The 20,944-nt window shown below is 43.6% G+C and overlaps 1 protein-coding gene across 2 annotated transcripts; it reads right to left on the bottom strand.

Annotated features, from left to right (window-relative positions):
• Nucleotides 1-1,429: 1,429 nt before the first annotated feature.
• Nucleotides 1,430-12,168, bottom strand: enpp6 (ectonucleotide pyrophosphatase/phosphodiesterase 6). 2 transcript variants are annotated; one of them, XM_055888542.1, is made up of 9 exons: nucleotides 11,859-12,168; nucleotides 5,406-5,585; nucleotides 5,011-5,122; nucleotides 4,779-4,920; nucleotides 4,272-4,451; nucleotides 3,732-3,869; nucleotides 3,333-3,459; nucleotides 3,094-3,178; nucleotides 2,304-2,454 (listed from the first exon to the last, which is right to left on the bottom strand). In XM_055888542.1, the coding sequence occupies exons 1-9, from the start codon at nucleotides 12,094-12,096 to the stop codon at nucleotides 2,391-2,393; spliced, it is 1,266 nt and encodes a 421-aa protein (XP_055744517.1). In that variant the 5' UTR covers nucleotides 12,097-12,168; the 3' UTR covers nucleotides 2,304-2,390. The 2 variants fall into 2 exon arrangements, with proteins under 2 accessions (XP_055744516.1, XP_055744517.1); XM_055888541.1 differs by lacking the exon at nucleotides 3,094-3,178 and having other exon boundaries at nucleotides 1,430-2,454; nucleotides 11,859-12,166.
• Nucleotides 12,169-20,944: the final 8,776 nt, after the last annotated feature.

The raw sequence follows: 20,944 nt of genomic DNA, 5'->3' as shown, positions 1-20,944 counted from the left end.
GCGGATGCCCGGAGAACGCTACCAGCCCCATTGCATAGTACCAACTGTAATGTTTGGTGGAGGAGGAATAATGGTCTGGAGCTGTTTTTCATGGTTCAGGCTAGGTTCCCTTAGTTCCAGTGAAGTGAAATCTTAACGCTACAGCATACAATGACATTCTAGATGATTCTGTGCTTCCAACTTTGTGGCAACAGTTTGGGGAAGGCCCTTTCCTGTTTCACCATGACAATGCCCCCGTGCACAAAGCGAAGTCCATACAGAAATGGTTTGTCGAGATCGGTGTGGAAGAACTTGACTGGCCTGCAAAGAGCTCTGACCTCAACTCCATCGAAAACCTTTGGGATGAATTGGAATGCCGACTGCGAGCCAGGCCTAATCGCCTAACATCAGTGCCCAACCTCACTAATGCTCTTGTGGCTGAATGGAAGCAAGTCCCTACAGTAATGCTCCAACATCTAGTGGAAAGCCTTCCCAGAAAAGTGGAGGCTGTTATAGCAGCAAAGGGGCACCAACTCCATATTAATGCCCGTGATTTTGGAATGAGATGTTGGACGAACAGGTGTCCACATACTTTTGGTAATGTAGTGTAAACTCCTGCATGACCTTTGGCCCGTGTAGTGTAGGTCATTGGATTTCATTCGGTCACTTTAATTGCTTTTGGACAGGTTCTGACAACTTCCAAATTATGTTTTTAAAATTATTTTTATTATTAGCATTTTGTCTATCATTGTTTTGTGTCATTCCAAGTTGAGTGAAGTCCCTCCAGTATTTTGTTACGCTGCCAGGAAAATACATCTCTGGAGCTTGGAAATTATATAAATCACTACATCTTGGGTTTACTAGGAGTTGAGAGTGAATAATTGAATTAGTGCTCACAGATTGTAACATAACCCAGTGAAAACAATGTGAGGGCCGACCAAGATCAACCACATCCTAACATATTTTGGCTTAATCATCATATGATTAGCCTGCTTAATTGCTTACACATAACTTAAGATGTTCTGAAGTAAAGTTCTACACGTGTTTTCCATGCATCAGAATTCTAGGCCTCAAACTGACAATCCAATCTTGAACTTGCTAGGCTGCTGAATTTCACTCTGTGTACCCAAAGTAGCAGATGTCTCACCATTCAACCAACATCTGTAATGATGCACGTATAGGTCATTCAGAATGACTATATTATGTTGAGACCTTTGAACCATGCCTTTTAAAGCCATGCTCTACCACCATGCTATTGGCCTTGGCTTTTTATCAGGCCTTCTGCATTTTCACATGATGACCTGAACCCCAAAGTATTAGAACATTTACTTAGACTGGCTTCTGGAAGTCTTCTCTTTTACCTTGTCAAAGTCAACTTGCTACTTCAAAATGACTGCTTACAACAGCCTTAGACAGTATATTGTACAGTCCAGGAGACAAAAATCACATATCTTTTTTCAAGGTTTTATTGATCAATCTAATTAGTAGAAACACCACAGAGCTTTTCCATGGAAGTCTGAAGATTTGCAGCAAAAAAACAAAGGTGACAATAAGTACAAAACTACATTTACTTCATTACAGTACAGAACAATGCAGAGAGTTCTTCTAAACCTCATATTCAAACAATTATAAAAAATACGTAATTCTTTCATCCAACCCTCCTTCACAGATACAATGATGAAGAGGACATTGATGAGGTAAGGAATTTACGGCGCTCATGTTAGCTCCTTTAGCAGCAGCAAATCATGATAGAGATGATTGTGAACTAAGGTTGGTCCAGATTACTTATAAAATGTTTTGGTTTACAAAGAGAGTTTTTGGTTATACTATATAAACTGAAGGCACTGTCAACCCATATTTAAATATAAAACCTGTGTGATCAATGTGTTTTGTACTTTTCACTGTCATGTTTAGAATAGGAAATGGTTTGGAAACCTGTGTTGGCTCAGGTGCCATGATAGGGTAGATTGCTGCCATCAGAACCATGTATTTATAGAGTTGGGCCATTGAGATCTCTGCATTTACATGACACCACAACACTTTATTGCAGCCATGTTAGCTCCCCATTAACATTACATGGGGAATATTTAAACAATGCTATGTAACAGAATGTCTAGGACTCAACTACATGGCTCTGCCCATAGAATTAGGAATGAAAACACAAAATAATCATTTAATAGGATCTCCATGACTCTGCCTGCCATTATCAGCGCATTATAGAGCTATGTGGGTATATGACACTCTAGTGAATGAGGGAATCTCTCTGGTTCTAAGCCTGTAGAGACAGCACCAGGGCTAGTAGACCCAGATCCCGGAGAGGACTAGGCCAGGCCAGGCCCACAGAGCCACTGAGAAGGTACTCCACCCGGGACCAGGAACCGTTGTTGGCCAGAGGCAGAATCCCCAGAGTCCTACACATCAGGTTGTACACATCCACTGCTCTGATAGGGGCCGCACGCACATTCCTCTTGAAATCTGTAGGTAAGAAGACAATTTGTTGATTATTATACCTGTGGATTTTATCATGGCAAAGACCATACAGCAGAGTAGAAATTATTTTCTGGGTCACTTCCAAAGTACATCAGTGTTATTTGAGGTGTTTGACTCATGATAATGATAAGAGTCATAACAACACTGATTAGAATATTAAAGTTCAATAAAAAGTTATAGGCAGTACAGCTCAGATCATGTTAATGATCACTATGAGAGCGATGATGTACTGTACATAGTAAACACGGTGCCTGTGTACTACATTGGGATCCTATATCTATATATACACACACACTGAACAAAAATAGAAACGCAACATGTAAAGTGTAGGTCCCATTTTTCATGAGCTGAAATAAAAGATCTAAGAAATGTTCCATAAACACAAAAAGCTTCTTTCTCTCAAATGTTGTGCACAAATGTGTTTACATTTACATTTAAGTCATTTAGCAGACGCTCTTATCCAGAGCGACTTACAAATTGGTGCATTCACATCCCAGTTGGTGAGCATTTCTGCCAAGATAATCCATCCACCTGACAGGTGTGGCATATCAAGAAGCTGATTAAACAGCATGATCATTACACAGCTACACCTCTAAGACGTCGTTTTAGAGAATATGGCAGTACATCCAACCAGCCTCACAACCGCAGCCCACATGTAACCACGCCAGCCCAGGACCTCCACATTCGGCTTCTTCACCTGCGGGATCGTCTGAGGAAGATTAGGGCCTAATGAATTTATTTCAATTGACTGATTGCCTTCTATGCAACTCAGTAATATCTTTGTAATTGTTGCATGTTGCATTTATATTTTTGTTCAGTATAATTCTATGACTATAAAGGCCTACTGGTCAGACAGTTGTTACCTGGTCCCTGTGCTAAGAAGAAGCCCCTCATGTCCACAAACTCGTTGTCGTAGCCGTGCCAACCATGCTGCCATCCCTGCGGCTCTGGTGAACTGCTGTTCTGCCAGAAAGGCAGTTTGGACTTGCTCTGAAAACAGAGGCAGCCATGTCAGTACGTAATGGGTTAAAAGACAGTGGAATGAAGGTCAGCCTACTTGTTCCAGTGTTGCTCATTTGCTGTACATAATAGTACGCTAAGGAATTGCCCCAAATGTCACTCTATTCCCTATATAGTGCACTACTTTTGACCAGGGTCCATAGAGCTATAGTCAAAAGTAGTGCACTATATAGGGAATAGGGTGCCACTTGGAATGTAAACTAGGTATATCATCACTGAGATGTGATGTGTCAAAGCCTTACCTCTGTTATGAACCAGCCAGGATCAGCCACCAGGGTCAGACTGGAGACAAACTTCCCCCCCTTGTAATGGAAGCGATCAGGGACCTGATTCCTCCTGTAGACATTCATGTTCCGTACACTGCTCAGTGCTCTGTAGACCTGCCATCAACACAACTCAGATTCACTATACATTCTATTCATGTTTTTCCTCCCTGTTTTGCTCAGGGAGAGGTGTAGCTACAAATTGCATACCACTCTACAGCGCAGTAAGTAACCACATGGTAATGACATATGGGACCTTCGCCTGTACATTTGGATGCAGAAGTTATGGCTGGCTTGACTGAGGCCTTTCATATACATTTTTACGGCGCAAACTTTTTTGGAAATGTTTGATTTTTGACAGAGAAGAGTATTCAAGTGACTAAATGTGCCAACATGACATGTTTGTTTCTGTTTACTACGGCAGAGAGGAGAAATCAAGGACGCGTGTTTTTTTCAGTGTCTTGGCTGGGTTGAAAGACAATTGGCCTGTATGTATGACAGAAATAGAAATCAATTTACCTCCTCATATTTAGCTTGTTTTGGCCACAGACTGACGACAGGCCCCCGGTCCATCATCTTGACAACGTCAGACATGTTTATGTACGTCACAAGCTCAATAACTTTCTCCATCCACTTGATCTCTGTCATCCCATGGTCGGAGAACATGATGACGTTCAGCTCGTCACGCAGGTTCTTATCCTGAAATACAGCAGGGTGGTGGTGACCTGTTCAGATCAAAGGCTTGTGTCCCAAATCGCTCCCTATTCCCTATATAGTGCACTACTTTAGGCCAGGGCCCAATGGCTCCCTATATAGTGCACAACTTTAGCCCAATGGCTCCCTATATAGTGCACTACTTTCGACCAAGGCCATCTGGTCACAATGTCCGCTCAACATTATGACCACAATCAGTAGGCCATGTCTGTTACTTTGTACAAATCATTCTAGAATGGAAACATTTTTGCTGGATTGAGTTGTTCATTTTTAGTCTCTTTTCAATGTTTGGAAAACAATATAGGGCCTAACCTTTATCTTTTGGTTTAGCACCTGGAAGGCGATGTCCAGCCTCTGAACAGCAGTCTTCACCTGAGAAGACATGGGGCCATAGTGATGCCCCTCTACGTCAATCTTCTCATAGTACACAGCAGCCATGTCTGCTCTGCCACTACTGATGAAGTAAAAACATGATTGTTGTTATAACAACAGAATGGCACTACATTCCAAACCTGGCTGATGCCAAAATACCTCCATGTCTTACCGTAAACCTTCGAGAGCTCTTTCAATAGAATCTGTCAGATTTCTCTCTGTGGGATTGTAGACGTATTCCTCACAGAACGAAGGTCTCACACCCAGAATCTCCACCTCACAACCTGATAACATGACAGTAGATAACAGGTGTCACATCACTGCTCACTGTGCTTCTAGAATGTTCACGCTTGAGTTCATCTTAATGATCCAATTGGAATGAACATCAATGGAAAGCATTTCATTTGATTCCAGAATACACAGCATCTGAATCCTGTGTTCTGTATATGACTGGTAGACAAAACATTTCAAATACTTGAATAACTATAATTATATCCAAAACAATGTAATATCACTGGGGGCCTTAATGTCTTTCTTTTGTCTGAAACGTGCCAGAGTTGTCCTTACCGGGCCAATAGTACATGAAGACTTTCTTCCCGAGTTTCTGCATGGTTACCCAGATGGGCTCAGACCCGTCCCACCACATTGGCAGCCGACTGTCTGGGTTGATGCCGATTAGGAATTCCTTGAGAGAGCCCTGATCCCACATGTAATTCCCTGTCATTTGGTGCACTTCACAGTACCGGCCTGAAAACCCAGAAATTGCTTTTTTATTTCAGAAGTTAGATATGGACATAGATAAGACTTTTTATGGGCAAAGACTCAAGGGAGAGTAGTGAGTTTGATGTGTGCCAGCTTTATAAGGACAATTGAGTATTTCTGGCCCAGCTACTTATTTTTATCCAGCTCGGTCCAAAAGGGTTCCTGTGACTGAAAACTGTTGTCTACAGCTGTGTTTCAGTTATAAACCATCATTTAGATGTTAACTAAGTTGGTATCCATGATCCCGGACATGAATACTTAGTTATTTTCATTAAACAACCCATTGACTTGTAATTGTACTGTTCTGTATTTGTTATGGGATATTGGGTCATGTTACGTTTGCCAGCTAACCCCCCAGTGCTTTAAACACAGCCAGCATTCACAAAATATGATGTATTGTCTAACGGCAGTCAGCTGTATGCTTTTTGGTCACAGAGCCTACACTCTTAGAAAAAAATTGTCCCCATAGGAGAACCCTTTTTGGTTCCAGGTAGAACCCTTTTGGGATTAATGTAAAACCCTTTTGGGATTAATGTAAAACCCTTTTGGGATTAATGTAAAACCCTCTGTAGAAAGGGTTCTACCTGGAACCCAAAAGGATTCTACCTGCAACCAAAAAGGGTTCTTCAAAGGGTTCTCCTATGTGGACAGCAGAAGAACCATTTAAGGTTCTAGTAGCACCTTTTTTTCTAAGAGTGTAGGTTAACTGGCTGAAACAGACCTTGCCTAGGACTGATATGATGCAATAAAACAACAAATCATTATCTCTGTGAGCGCTGACGTCTTCATTCGCTAAAGTTGGTTTACTGCTAAGTTCCCTAGGTTCAATTCAGTTGAGACAGTGAGCGAGTGCTTTCTCCCCCACCCTTACAAAACACACACAGACTCAAGGTCATCCACACACACAGGCAGTGTCTCCTCCTCCCTTCCCCTAGCAGGCTCACACTACCTGGTATCACAACTCACAACACAAACAGAACAATTAACATAAAACACAACTACAGTCACAACACTAACACAACTACAGCCACAGCACTGACACAACTACAGCCACAACACTAACACAGTCACAACACTAACACAACTACAGCCACAACACTAACACAACTACAGCCACAACACTAACACAACTACAGCCACAACACCAACACAACTACAGCCACAACACTAACACAACTACACAACTACAGCCACAACACAACTACAGCCACAACACAACTAGTCACAACACTAACACAACTACAGTCACAACACTAACACAACTACAGCCACAACACAACTACAGCCACAGCACTAACACAACTACAGCCACAACACTAACACAACTACAGCCACAACACAACTAGTCACAGCACCAACACAACTAGTCACAGCACCAACACAACTAGTCACAGCACCAACACAACTAGTCACAGCACCAACACAACTAGTCACAGCACCAACACAACTAGTCACAGCACCAACACAACTAGTCACAGCACCAACACAACTAGTCACAGCACCAACACAACTAGTCACAGCACTAACACAACTACAGTCACAACACTAACACAACTACAGCCACAGCACCAACACAACTACAGCCACAGCACCAACACAACTACAGCCACAGCACCAACACAACTACAGTCACAGCACTAACGCAACTAGTCACAGCACTAACGCAACTAGTCACAGCAACAACACAACTAGTCACAGCACTAACACAACTAGTCACAGCACCAACACAACTAGTCACAGCACCAACACAACTAGTCACAGCACTAACACAACTAGTCACAACACTAACACAACTACAGTCACAGCACCAACACAACTAGTCACAGCACTAACACAACTAGTCACAGCACTAACACAACTAGTCACAACACTAACACAACTACAGTCACAGCACCAACACAACTAGTCACAGCACTAACACAACTAGTCACAACACTAACACAACTAGTCACAACTCATATACGACAACACGTTGAGCAAGGACACATCTTTTATTTGAACAACCGTTCAGTATTGCCACTGCTGTTTGTAGAGGCGCTCAAGCAACTATGTGGTTCCTTATTAAAGTGATGCCAGGAATGTAGCTAATCTCGGGTATTTTGGAGCCACAGCTCCGCAGAGTTATGACATTCAAAAATGACTCAAATAAATGCTCTGAATCCTTTTGGTAGCTCAGCGTCACAGCTCTGCCTACAGTTTTTCCTCTGAGAAAAACAAATAAAACTGCAGCTGTGTTTTGTTAGCCGCCTGCAATAGTCTCTATGGACATCTGAGGTTCAGTTGAAATAGCACTGAGGGTGAATGGGGGCCAGTACAGGACCTTTATAAGGCTACCTATTTACTGTACAGAGATGCTAGAATGAACATATTTTTCCATTATTAAAGTTATTTACTGTAGCGTTTCAGGGGAAATAGATTATGCATGTACAAACTACACATTGACATCCTCTTTGGACTGGATGTGTCAATGTGTAGTTCGTACATGCATAATCTATGAGCAGAATTACTGTCTAACCTCAATTAGGCATGAAATCCCTAGTTTGAAAGCGACTATTTACTGGAAGCTGTCCAGCGCCATTTCCCCCCAGGTGAACCAGCCTCCGAACAATTTGAGTTCCAACCAGTGGCGTGTATTTATGGATGCCAAGGGATGCCAGGCGTCCCCAAAACATGAACCAAGAACTGGTCCTTCTTTCATCTCTCTGTGTTTCATACTTTTCCTTCAATTTGCAAGAGGCTGAATGTATCTCACCGGAGAAAGAATCCGACCAAGTGAAACAGCGCCACTCTGTCTCAATATGTTTAGCCCATCTACCTGATGCGGTCTGGTCAAAACAAGTATGACATTAATGCTGCCCATAGCATTGAATGCAAGGGAAGCCAGCAAGCATTTGTACTCCCTTTAAAATAGTAAATTTTTCAAATAATAGCCAATCAGTGTTGAGCTAAACTGAGTGAGCTCAACTGTGAATGGTCCTAGCGAAGCCAAAAAAAGTGTTAAAGGAAGCCAGTTAGAATTGGACTTATCACCAATCACATCAAAAGCCAAATGTCATTGACAGACATTCTTTATTGTTGTATCTCCTTGTGTCGTTGTCCTCCAGTGGCTAGCTAAAATGTCCCTTTCCTAAATTAACCATGGATGGAGATAAATTAAGTAAAACCACAAGTCCAAATCCCTGTGTAGGCTACTAGCCAAGGATCACAATGGCGATTCTGATCCAACCATAAATTCATACATTGTTCATCCTCTAGCCTGAGAGGATGAAAGTTAAATATGTAGCTAGAAGTAGTAGGCTAATGTTAACTAGCTGGCCCGGTGCATTGTTGCCCATGAATAGAAGTTAGGCTAGTGAGCAAGCATTTTAGCCAGGTAGCCTAGGACAACAAAAACGAATGTTTGAGTCATGGTACGTGTCGGCAACATGAAAGAGAGGTGGATGGATTTCGCGTTTCTCTACAAGTAGGGTGAGTCAACATGTTTTTTCTACTTGCACACCCGCACACGCCCACACACAGAAATCCTCATAGTAGATTAGATGATGTTGAAATGTTGAAGGAATAGTGGAGGTAGCTCCTGTTTTCTTTGCGACTTGCTGTAACTCTGTTTCCAAATCAATAGTTGTTTAGTAGTCCGAAAATGTTGGAAACATTACCTTGCTTGACAATACTGTAGGTCATGTAACTGTTTGTTACATGCAATATGCTTTGTGGACTTCAGACAGATGTTGCGCTCCGTTTTTGTGATGAAACAAAGGTGTGGTTGAATTTATTCTGCCCCTGTGTCTTCTTCTTGTCTTGGCCTTAGGCCTATATATCACGTTGTCAAGGCATATTAACTAACAGGTTATTGAGCAAACAATGCAATTGTGACAACACAAAGGTTGTACTATGGCATTTTTTCCTGGCTTGGCTACCCCAGTGATTTTAACAACGCACTACTACTGGTTCCTCACCATTTGAGTGACAGCAAGCAAGATGCACACACAGCAGAGCGAGAGAAAGAGAGCAATGACGTGGCACACATATCTGCACATGTGACCTAGTACGCAATTTTCGGGGGCCACTTTTGGCTTTTAGAACTACAACTTTTAGAACTACATAGAATACAAAAGTACCAGAGAATGTCTTTAATAATATAAAGCAGGACAGTAAGAAGTACTCTCTCCATGTGTAGAAACCCTGCAGTCTGTACAGTAAACTCACAGGTAGAGTTCCAGCACTTGGCTCTTCTGAAGAAGCACCCTTCCCTGACCCCTCCAAATAAACCAGTCTCTGAAAAGCTCCATCAGCTTTGAAATAGCTCCTTCTGCATGGTTGCAGTCTAGCCCGGCGTGACTGGAGGGCCCTGTGTCAGATGGCCGGGGTGACGGGAGGGCCCTGTGTCAGATGCCCGGCGTGACTGGAGGGCCCTGTGTCAGATGCCCGGCGTGACTGGAGGGCCCTGTGTCAGATGCCCGGCGTGACTGGAGGGCCCTGTGTCAGATGCCCGGGGTGACGGGAGGGCCCTGTGTCAGATGCCCGGGGTGACTGGAGGGCCCTGTGTCAGATGCCCGGGGTGACTGGAGGGCCCTGTGTCAGATGCCCGGCGTGACTGGAGGGCCCTGTGTCAGATGGCCTTTGTCAGCTCTGTTTTGGTTACGTTGTTAATACACGTGCACAAAATGATGGTAGTGGCCTAAGCCGAGGCTTTGTTGAGGGGAATGTGCTCTACCAAAACAACTTACATCAGCAAATCATCCACAAAGTGATCCGGTGATTGGGAGGGATTTGACAGAATCTGTTGTCTTTAGGGCTTTACTGCTCTTCCCTCTGCTCTCTCTCTGCCAGGGGTTCAGCCTGGAGTGGAGATAGCCTACAGCCGCTGACTGAGGAGCCATACAGCCCAGGGCTGTTATCACTGAAGTACTACCTACATCTGTTGTTATGTCACTACTACACTGTCATTGATGTGTCGTTCACTGCCAGTACTCTGAAGAGGTCCAGTTTGGCTGAGAGAACTGTTCAGGTGCAAAGCAGTGTGTTGTTAAGTACACTACCGTTCAAAAGTTTGGGGTCACTTAGAAATGTCCTTGTTTTTTAAAGAAAAGCACATTTTTGATCCATTAAAATAACATCAAATTGATCAGAAATACAGTGTTGACATTGTTAATGTTGTAAATGAGTATTGTACCTGGAAACACCCCTCTCCCTCCTGGCAACCACACTGTCTATATTATGCCACTTACATATGTTATGAGTGAGAACAAGGGACAACCAGAGCCATGTATCTAGAGAGTTGGGCCAATGAGGTTTCTGCATTATGATGCATTCACATGACACATCAATTCTATGGCAGCCATGTTAGCGCCCCAATAACATTACATGGGAAATATTTAAACAATGCTATGTCACGGAATGTCAGTTGGAGTCAGAAGTTTACATAAACCTTAGCCAAATACATTTAAACTCAGTTTTTCACAATTCCTGACATTTACTCCTAGTAAATATTCCCTGTTTTAGGTCAGTTAGGATCACCAATTTATTTTAAGAATGTGAAATGTCAGAATAATAATAGAGAGAATGATTTATTTCAGCTTGTATTTCTTTTATCACATTTCACTCATAACATATGTAAATGGCACAATAGAGACAGTGAGGTTGCCCGGAGGGAGAGGGGCGTACTGATGAGGCAGAGTTCTACTGCTTGAGGACATCAGGACAGCTGTGCCAGGCTCCTGTCCATCAATGGATGTATTATACATCCATCACTGAATTAGGCTACTAGCAATGTCTACACAAGGATTTCAGAGTATGGCCTACTTATGAAATGTCATCTGCGTTCCATCCCATGGTGTAAAGTTCCCTTTCAGTAATTGTTGGGTTGATCATTTGTCAACCTAAGTTAACAAATCATTAAATTACCAATGTGTCATTCTGCAACAATATTGATGAGAATGATTGACCAATTATTGTTATTTCAGTGTTGCCACAACAGAGTACAAAAGGCTACTTTACAACTTTGTACATAAACATCAAAGTTTAAACTCCACTGTCACTACTTCCTATTTGTTCAGGCAAGCAATAAAGGTTCAAATGGATTGCAGCCTGTGAACTTACTGTTTAGTAACACTGTATGTCCAAGATAACAAATAAATGGCTCCAAGTTCGTAAAATCTTATTTGGTGATCAATCATGGTCAACCTTTCGTAGCCTAATCTATATTTTTTCACTGCTGTAACTTTGAGGCACAGTCAGTCAAAGGTAAAATCATCTCACCTGTCATTAGTGAGTAGTAATTGGGGTATGAAAGGCTGGGGAAATCGGGCGTCATATAATCCACTTTGACCCCGTTATCCATAATCTCTTTAAACCCAGGCAGGTTTTGCAGATCGTCCATGTAATCATATCGAAAACCATCGATGAGGAACACCAGAAGTTTGCGGCTGGCGAGGCAGGATCCCGACAAAAGCACTGCGAGAATGGCGATAGCGCACGCCAGGCTCAGTCTGGACATGATGGCTCGTGACGGTCCACTGATACGCACATGTAACGGTACTGAACGCTGCGAGCAGGGGCAGGGGCCCCAATATGAGTAGGGGAGGGGCTAATGGCATTGTTATAGGGCTAGGCCTACTGCAGTTTGAGAATGAAAGTCCATGCACTCAGACTCACTCTAAGGAAAAACAACGTTAAGGCTATTCTTTATTTTGTTATATAAATATTTAATAAGGGCCTAGGCTTATTCGATTTTTGTATTTAATAATTTGTGATTTTTTTCTTTTATAATTTCTACAGTGGAAATTTAAAGTGACACCCTAAAGCCCACTGTAACATATGGAGCAAATTATATTTTCTGTCGAATAAATATTGACATTTCAAATAGTTGGATCAATCAAAATGTCATTGGATTATTGAAGACCAAGTTCCATATAATATCAATCAATGATGTATTTAATACCCACAAAGCATTTTTACTCTAAACCCGTAATATAAAACAATCACCAGCAGAGTGTGCTCTTCTCATATTTGTCCACGGAACACTTGTTCAACACGTTATACAACGGGTGGGTCTAATCCTGAATGCTGATTGGTTAATACCACATTCCATCCTGTTTCTATTCCACAAATTACCACCGGCTAAATCTAATTCAAAATGCCTATTTACTCTGTTCCATCTGTGCAATCCACTGTCTCATCAGCCTAGCAAGGCACTTTATAAACTTGATCTCCACTATAAAAAGCATCTAGACATTATCTATTTTTTTTTAGACTAACATTTAGTTTTCAACAGTAAAGATCTGTATACACCGTCTCTCCGACAACATTATTACAATATTTAAATTCGATCTCCATCTGTCCCATAATAATGAAAGTGTCGGGATGAGAAAGGCAGCGTTTCCCATCCAGTCGAAATCATGAATCAGCTGGCATCATTTTAATGGATATTTACAAATGAATGTCAATTGAAAAAAGGTCAAACGAAACAATGTGCAGCTAGTTTGCAGTCTTTCCAGCTTCAATTTGAAGTGATTGTGTTAGTTGTGTTGTTGTCTAGCTCCTCTGAACAACGGTGTCCTGAGGAGAGAGCACATTTTCTATGCCAGGTGAAATCGTGCCTCATTAGTTTATTGGTATGGATGTATCCAAATAAATGCCACTCGAAAACAGCTTATGCAAATGCAGCTAATTTGCTGTTAATCAGTCTGCACTATTTGATGTGACTAAGTTAGCTGTAGTTGGCTAGCAAGTGATAAGAACGTTGCCAGCCAGTATGGCAATAGAACATGTAGAGAAACTACTAGGTCGCGTCCATAGGTACAGAACAAAAATACTTAACTGGGCCGCGTCTCTGGCAACTGAACCGATGGAAGGAACGACCAGCAGGCTTGGGTAGCAACCCCAGATTTGTGTCGGGACTATATCTTGTGCAGTGGCAATTTTAGCATGTACATCTTCGTGGGTAAAGAACACAACACTAAACAATACATCAATTACACTATAACGGCGACAAACAGTGCCCACAAACTGTTAGGGCCTACATAAAACTGTATGAACAGCAGAGTCCCAACACCTTACCACTGCTACACCTGGCTATCAGTGGAGCCTTGTCTGGCAGCGAAACAGTTCATTCAGCCTCTGTAACGATTGTCATCTGGAGAAGGAGAGGAGGACCAAGGTGCAGCGTGGTAAGTGGTCATATTTTTTTTATAAAATACGAAAACACTTGAAAAACGACAAACGAACAGTCCTGAAAGGGGAAACAAAACACTAAGCAGGAAACAACCACCCACAAACAAAAGTGGGAAAACAGGCTACCTAAATATGGCTCCCAATCAGAGACAACGATAGACGACAGCTGCCTCTGATTGGGAACCAAACCAGGCCAAACACACAGAAACAGAAAACCTAGACCTACAACATAGAATACCCAGACATAGAATACCCACCCACATCACACCCTGACCAAACTAAAAATAGAAACATACAAAGCAATCTACGGTCAGGGCATGACAGTACCCCCCCCCCCAAAGGTGCGGACTCCGGCCACAACCTGAACCAATAGGGGAGGGTCTGGGTGGGCATTTCACCGCGGTGGCGGCTCTGGTGCGGGACATGGACCCCGCTCCACCTTAGTCTTGGCCCACTTAGGTGGCGCCTCTGGAGCGGGGACCCTTACCGCCGACCCCGGATTGGGGACCCTCGCAGCGGGCCCTGGACAGGAGGGAGACTCTGGCTGCTCCGGACTGAAGCCCGTCGCTGGAGGCTCCGGACTAGAGGGCGTCGCTGGAGGCTCCGGACTAGAGGGCGCCGCTGGGGTCTCCGGACTAGAGGGCGCCGCTGGGGGCTCCGGACTAGAGGGCGCCGCTGGGGGCTCCGGACTAGAGGGCGTCGCTGGAGGCTCCGGACTGACTTTCTTCGATCCTCACCGGAGGCTTCGTGCCATGGATCATCACCGGAGGCTTCTTGCCATGGATCATCACCGGAGGCTTCTTGCAATGGATCATCACTGGAGGCTTCGTGCCATGAATCATCACTGGAGGCTTCGTGCCATGAATCATCACTGGAGGCTTCGTGCCATGGATTATCACTGGAGGCTTCTTGCCATTGATTATCACTGGAGGCTTCGTGCCATGGATTATCACTGGAGGCTTCGTGCCATGGATTATCACTGGAGGCTTCGTGCCATGGATCATCACTGGGGGCTTCTTGCCATGGATTATCACAGGAGGCTTTGCTCTGGGAGAAGGCACAGGACTCACCAGGCTGGGGAGACATGCAGGAGGGTTAGAGTTTAGCACAGGCACATGACTCACCAGGCTGGGAAGACATGCAGGAGGCCTTGGCCGTGGCACCGGATACACCGGGATGCACACTGGAGGTCTCGAGCAAAGAGCCTGCACAACCCGTCCTGGCTGTATGGTGACTTTGGCCCTGCACGTGCGGGGCGCAGGCACAGGATGCACTGGGCTGTGCAGACGTACTGGAGACACAGTGTGCAGAGCTGGCGCAGGATAACCCGGGCCGAGGAGACGCACTAGAGGCCTGGAGAGCAGGGCTGGCACACTCCTTCCTGGCTCGATGCCCACTCTCGCCCGGCAGATGCAAGGAGCTGCGATGTAACGTACCGGGCTATGAACACGTACTGGAGACACCGTGCGCTCCACCGCATAGCACGGTGCCTGACCAGTACGACGCTCGCCACGGTAAGCACGGGGAGTTAGCTCAGGTCTCCTATCTGACTCCGCCAATCACCCCGTGTGCCCCCCCCCCCCCCCCCCCAAAAAAAAATCTGGGGCTGCCTCTTGGGTTTCCTTGCCAACCGTGTTCCCTCATACCGCCGGTTCCTTTCTCTTGCTGCCTCCGCTCTCCTGGCTGCCTCCACCTGTTCCCATGGAAAGCGATTCCTTCCAGCCAGAATCTCCTCCCATGTGTAAGATCCCTTGCCGTCCAGAATGTCCTCCCATGTTCATTCCTCCTTTTTACCACGCTGCTTGGTCCATTGTTGGTGGGTGGTTCTGTAACGATTCTCGTTGGTGGAGAAGGAGAGGAGGACCAAGGTGCAGCGTGGTAAGTGGTCATATTTTTTAAAGAAAATACGAAAACACTTGACAAACAACAAAAACGACAAACAAACGGTCCTGAAAGGTGAAACAAAACACTAAACAGGAAACAACCACCCACAAACAAAAGTGGGAAAACAGGCTACCTAAATATGGCTCCCAATCAGAGACAACGATAGACGACAGCTGCCTCTGATTGGGAACCACACCAGGCCAAACACACAGAAACAGAAAACCTAGACCTACAACATAGAATACCCAGACATAGAATACCCACCCACATCACACCCTGACCAAACTAAAAATAGAAACATACAAAGCAATCTACGGTCAGGGCGTGACAGCCTCATTTTTTGCCTTTAAAAAAAACATAGCTGAAATGGCTCTTACTTAAACAAATGTGGTTTCTACTGACAATTGAGATGTACAAAATATGGCATAAGGGGACGACAAGCGGATAAGAGGCAATCCGCAATTTTGATTAAGACATTAATGAGTGAGCTAGGACGGACTAGTCAATATAACTATTTGTTCAGCCCTTTTGAAATGTACAGTGACAGAATTCAGAACATGGGCCGTTCTTAAAGCGTTCTCCCTGTACACCAAGTCAGAACCGTAGGATAAATACAGGGGGCATATTAGCAGACAATGAAAGCTCTTACAATATTCAATTTGGCAGGTGTAGGCCGTCATTGTAAATAAGAATTTGTTCTTAACTGACTTGCCTAGTTAAATTAATTAATTAAGTTATGATTTGAATGGCAAAGCAGACAAAAAAACTCTAAATATGAGGTAAACTCCCAGCAGATCCCCAAGTCCAATGGGTATATCCACTGGTGTGGTGATGTTAATGTGTTGATGTTCTCCATAACGAGAATGATTTTGCAGTGCATAGTGATCGAACCGGTTTCCTGTTATATTCAGAGGTGTAGGAAGGGTGAAGTCTGTGAATCCCAAAAATATAAATTATTCAGATGTTTGTTTGTACTTTTACCACTAATTTCGTGATATCCAATTGGTAGTTAGTTTTGTCCCATTGCTGCAACTCCTGTATGGACTCGGGAGAGGCGAAGGTCGAGAGCCATGCATCTTCCGAAACACGACCCTGCCAAGCCGCAATGCTTCTTGACACACTGCTCGCTTAACCCGGAAGCCAGCTGCACCAATGTGTGGGAGGAAACGCCGTACAACTGGCGACCGCTGTCAGCTTGCAGGTGCCGGGCCCGCCACAAGGAGTCGCTAGAGAACGATTGGACATGGATATCCCGGCCAGCCAAACACCAACCCAGACGACGCTAGGCCAAACATGTGCCGCCTCATGGGTCTCCAGGTCACGGCTGGCTGTGACAGCCTGGGATCGAACCCAGGGCTATAGTGACACCTCAAGCACTGCTATGCGGTGCCTTAGAACGCTGCCCCACTCAGGAGGCCATTTATACAGATGTTTAACAAAACATGCACACAACAGTATTCATACCTTGGTTTTTGTTGTAAATGTGAATGAAAAAAACTGTTTTGATAATGGTTTCATACACATACCCTTGTCCCTTACCTCTTTTCATTGAAGAGGTAAGGGAGGGAGGTACATGTGATCTGCATAACATACCAATTGACATACCTTTGTATGCCTCCTTGTCTGTATACCTACAGACACAAAAGTGACCAGTTCAGTCATCTGCACCCAATACAGCTAGCCTTCAACATATTCTTATGGCATACATATTCTTATAACATACATATTCTTATATTCTGTTTTAGAAAGATTTGCACAAATATGAAAAGACAGATGGTATCATCATAAAACATATACATTTGGATCATATAAGGGACAGACCTTACCTTAAATTGAGGAGATCTTTACATTGTTCAGTTAAGTGCCTACACCTGCTGTCCTTTCAATTCCAAATGTTTCAGTTGGGCAGTTAGGTTCCTGCAAGAACCCCCACCAACAAAGGAGGTTCCTCGATGAACCCCACCTCCTATGGGGTTCTTGAAAGAACATTTTGGGGGGAATTTTCACTGCCAAAAACCCTAAGGTTCTTCAAAGGTCTTTGAGGATCTTAGAAGAACCCTTGTTGAACCCCTACGTGTTAGAGTGTGATTCCATTCATCAAATTGCGGGTGTAATGTGCACTGTTGGGTTTGGTTACTGAAATGATTTTGTGAGTGAAAGAATGTGCGTCGGTAGCCTACAGGGGTGCCTCTGTTAAGTGACTGACTGACAATCAGTTGAAAACATCATGACTGGTTGTGTTTTTGCCACATTAAAAAGGGCATAGGTGGCGGCCATACGGATAGGGGAAGCTAAATTGTCCCTAAAGTAATTGAATTGCCAAAATTATATAGCCTAATTAGCTTACTCTCATCTGTACAGGAATAAATACAATCATTCAAGATAGGCCACTACACCAGAAAGCATGATTTGGCCACAGAATATCATTAGCTTCTTTTTTTTAAACTGTTGATTGTTTTAAATCGCATAACCTAAAGTCAATCTGAAGGGACCGTAATTTGGGCAGCGCGCGCAGCAAATAACAAATAGATTAGTGGTCGCCAAATGGTCGATCCCCAAACATTCTGTAGAAAAGCCAACGATAAAGACAACGGCTTGCGCTCCTTTTATTCGTGTTGCACTTGATTCATAAGCCCCGCGCACCGGGTAGGCAAAATGTTCCCATTTTTAACCATTTAATTTGTCTGAAAAGACAAACTCCGTTTACCTGCCAGACCGGGAGATCTGTGGCTAAATCGAGTGTGCCTACTGTGCTGGCCAATCAGATAGCTCAAATCACCGTGCCTCCATCTTCCACTAGCCTGGCGGTAGCAAAGTTTGATACTAGCCGACGTGAGACTTCATAAAGTTTAAACCCATGACCAGGGAGAGACTGTCAAAGAATACAGCAAAGAGCTGCTGTTTCTATTACCGATTGCATGCCTAAGTTATATTCAGCACTGTCAACACTGTTTTTATTAACCACTATTACAAAACGTAAAACGCGCTTCTCTCTACTTCTACTCTCACTGCAATTAATGAGTAGCCAAGTGTATCGATAGACCTGTTTTTATTATTAGCAGCAGCTCGTCTTGTCTATTTTAATTCGAAGAGTATTTCACTTTCTTTGGTCATAGGAACAACATTAATTTATCGCTGAGGCAGAGCCGAAAGAGCAGGGATGGTGGGAGGCGAAACCTCTGCTGCGACTAATACAGTGTTCAATACAACTGCGAATTCGGAAAAAACGAGATCCGACGTGGGGTAATTGTTTGGAACGGTCATCCAACTCGGAACTCGCGCATCTTGCTAGAGCTCCGACTCCCCGACCTGGAGTTCACTGACTTCATTATTTGACCTTGTTTTTTCCGAGTTCCCATTTGACTTGAAAGCACAATGACCATCAGATGCAGGGACAATCAGTCTCGTAAAACAAATTATTTACAAATTATTTCAATTTATGCTCAGCTGTCCCTCGCAAGTGCTACACCAACTAACCTTTTTAACTAGGCAAGTCAGCTAAGAACATATTCTTATTTACAATGACGGCCTACCAAAATGCCTGCGGGGACGGGAGCTTGCATTAACAAAAATAAAACAAAAATATAGGACAAAACACATCACGACAAGAGTGACAACCCTACATAGAGACCTAAGATAGCATGGCAGCAGCACAGGATTGCACACACATTATTGGCACAGGCGAAGGCCCAAAAGGTATACAAAAACACATCACGCAAAGCAGCCAAAACTGTCAGTAAGTGTCCATGATTGAGTATTTGAATATAGAGATGGCGATAAAACGGTCCAGTTTGAGTGTTTTTTGCAGCTCGTTTTAGTCGCTAGCTGCAGCGAACTGAAAAGAGGAGCGACCCAGGGACGTATGCTTTAGGGACCTTTAACAGAATGTGACTGGTAGAACGGGTGTTGTATGTATCTCAGATAGGGGGGAGTGAGGCCTAAGAGGGGTTTATAAATAAGCATCAACAAGTGGGTCTTGCGACGGGTATACAGAGATGACCAGTTCACAGAGTGGTATTGAGTGCAGTGATGTGTCCTATAAGGAGCATTGGTGGCAAATCTGATGGCCAAATGGTAAAGAACTTCTAGCCGCTCGAGAGCACCCTTACTTGCCGATCTATAAATGATGTTTCCATAATCTAGCATGGGTATGATGGTCATCTGAATCAGGGTTAGTTTGGTAGCTGAGGTGAAAGAGGACCGATTACGATAGAGGGAACCAAGTGTAGATTTAACTTTGGCCTGCAGCTTTGATATGTGCTGAAAGAAGGACAGTGTACCGTCTAGCCATACTCCCAAGTACTTGTATCAGGTGACTACCTCAATCTCTGAACCCTCAGAGGTAGTAATCACACCTGTGGGGAGAAGGGCATTCTTATCAAACCACATGACCTTTGTTTTGGAGGTGTTCAGAACAAGGTTAAGGGCAGAGAAAGCTTGTTGGACACTAAGAAAGCCTTGTTGTGTAGAGCGTTTAACACAACATCCGGGGAGAGGCCAGCTGAGTATAATCATTATTTTTATTTTATTTAACCTTTATTTAACTAGGCAAGTCAGTTAAGAACAAATTCGAATATACGACAGCTTACACTGGCCAAACCCAGACGACGCTGGGTCAATTGTGCGGCACGCAATGGGACTCCCAATCACGTCCGGTTGTGATACAGCCTGGATCCGAACCAGGGTGTCTGTAGTGACGCCTCTAGCACTGAGATTTAAAAAGAAATTGTATTTAACGCGGCAAGTCAGTTTAGAACAACTTCTTATTTGTTCTAGAGCAACTGATCTATTTTGTTATCAAAGCTCGAGTTTTGAAATATAATATGGTCTGAGAAGAACAATATTGGCAGGCTGGCATATAGCCAATAATCTATGATAGTGTATTAGGCCTACTGCACAAACCTCATTCCTACAGAACAGGTTTTATTAGGTTAATGTTAAAAAAATGTAAATCATGTTTGTTTGTTTTTTAATCTGAGCGGTAGTTCTTGGCTTGCTTTTTGATTGTGAAAGTGATCTTGACTCAAAAGGTTGGTGACCACTGAAATAGATTATTGTTGAGTTGCGACTGTCATTGAAAGCAGAGAGAGCCAGCCAGGCATATCACAATATTTTAAAACACTATCATGGGAAAACTGGAAAGCAAATGGCTATTGCTGTAAAGATATGACAATGAAAAGACTCCAATCTGTCTTTTTAGTGATCAAAATTCTTAACTTAATTGAGCGAATAGTAGCCTATCTTATTGGCACCAGTGGAGAACATCGACCATATTTCCGGTGATTGTG

This window comes from Salvelinus fontinalis, chromosome 29 (assembly GCF_029448725.1).
Source record: "Salvelinus fontinalis isolate EN_2023a chromosome 29, ASM2944872v1, whole genome shotgun sequence".
Taxonomy (NCBI): Eukaryota; Metazoa; Chordata; class Actinopteri; order Salmoniformes; family Salmonidae; genus Salvelinus; species Salvelinus fontinalis.
Note: the sequence above shows the minus strand (reverse complement) of the source record. Positions and strands in the feature narration are given on the sequence as shown.

Bases quoted from the DNA above. Each gene is read 5' to 3' on its own strand.
- enpp6 (XM_055888541.1), bottom strand. From the start codon at position 12,096: ATGTCCAGACTGAGCCTGGCGTGCGCTATCGCCATTCTCGCAGTGCTT. The intron at 4,452-4,778 runs GTTAGGCCCTAT...GCTGTATTTCAG, and splicing joins TGCTAAACCAAAAGATAAAG to GATAAGAACCTGCGTGACGA. The intron at 3,870-4,271 runs GTAAATTGATTT...TGTTGATGGCAG, and splicing joins AACAAGCTAAATATGAGGAG to GTCTACAGAGCACTGAGCAG.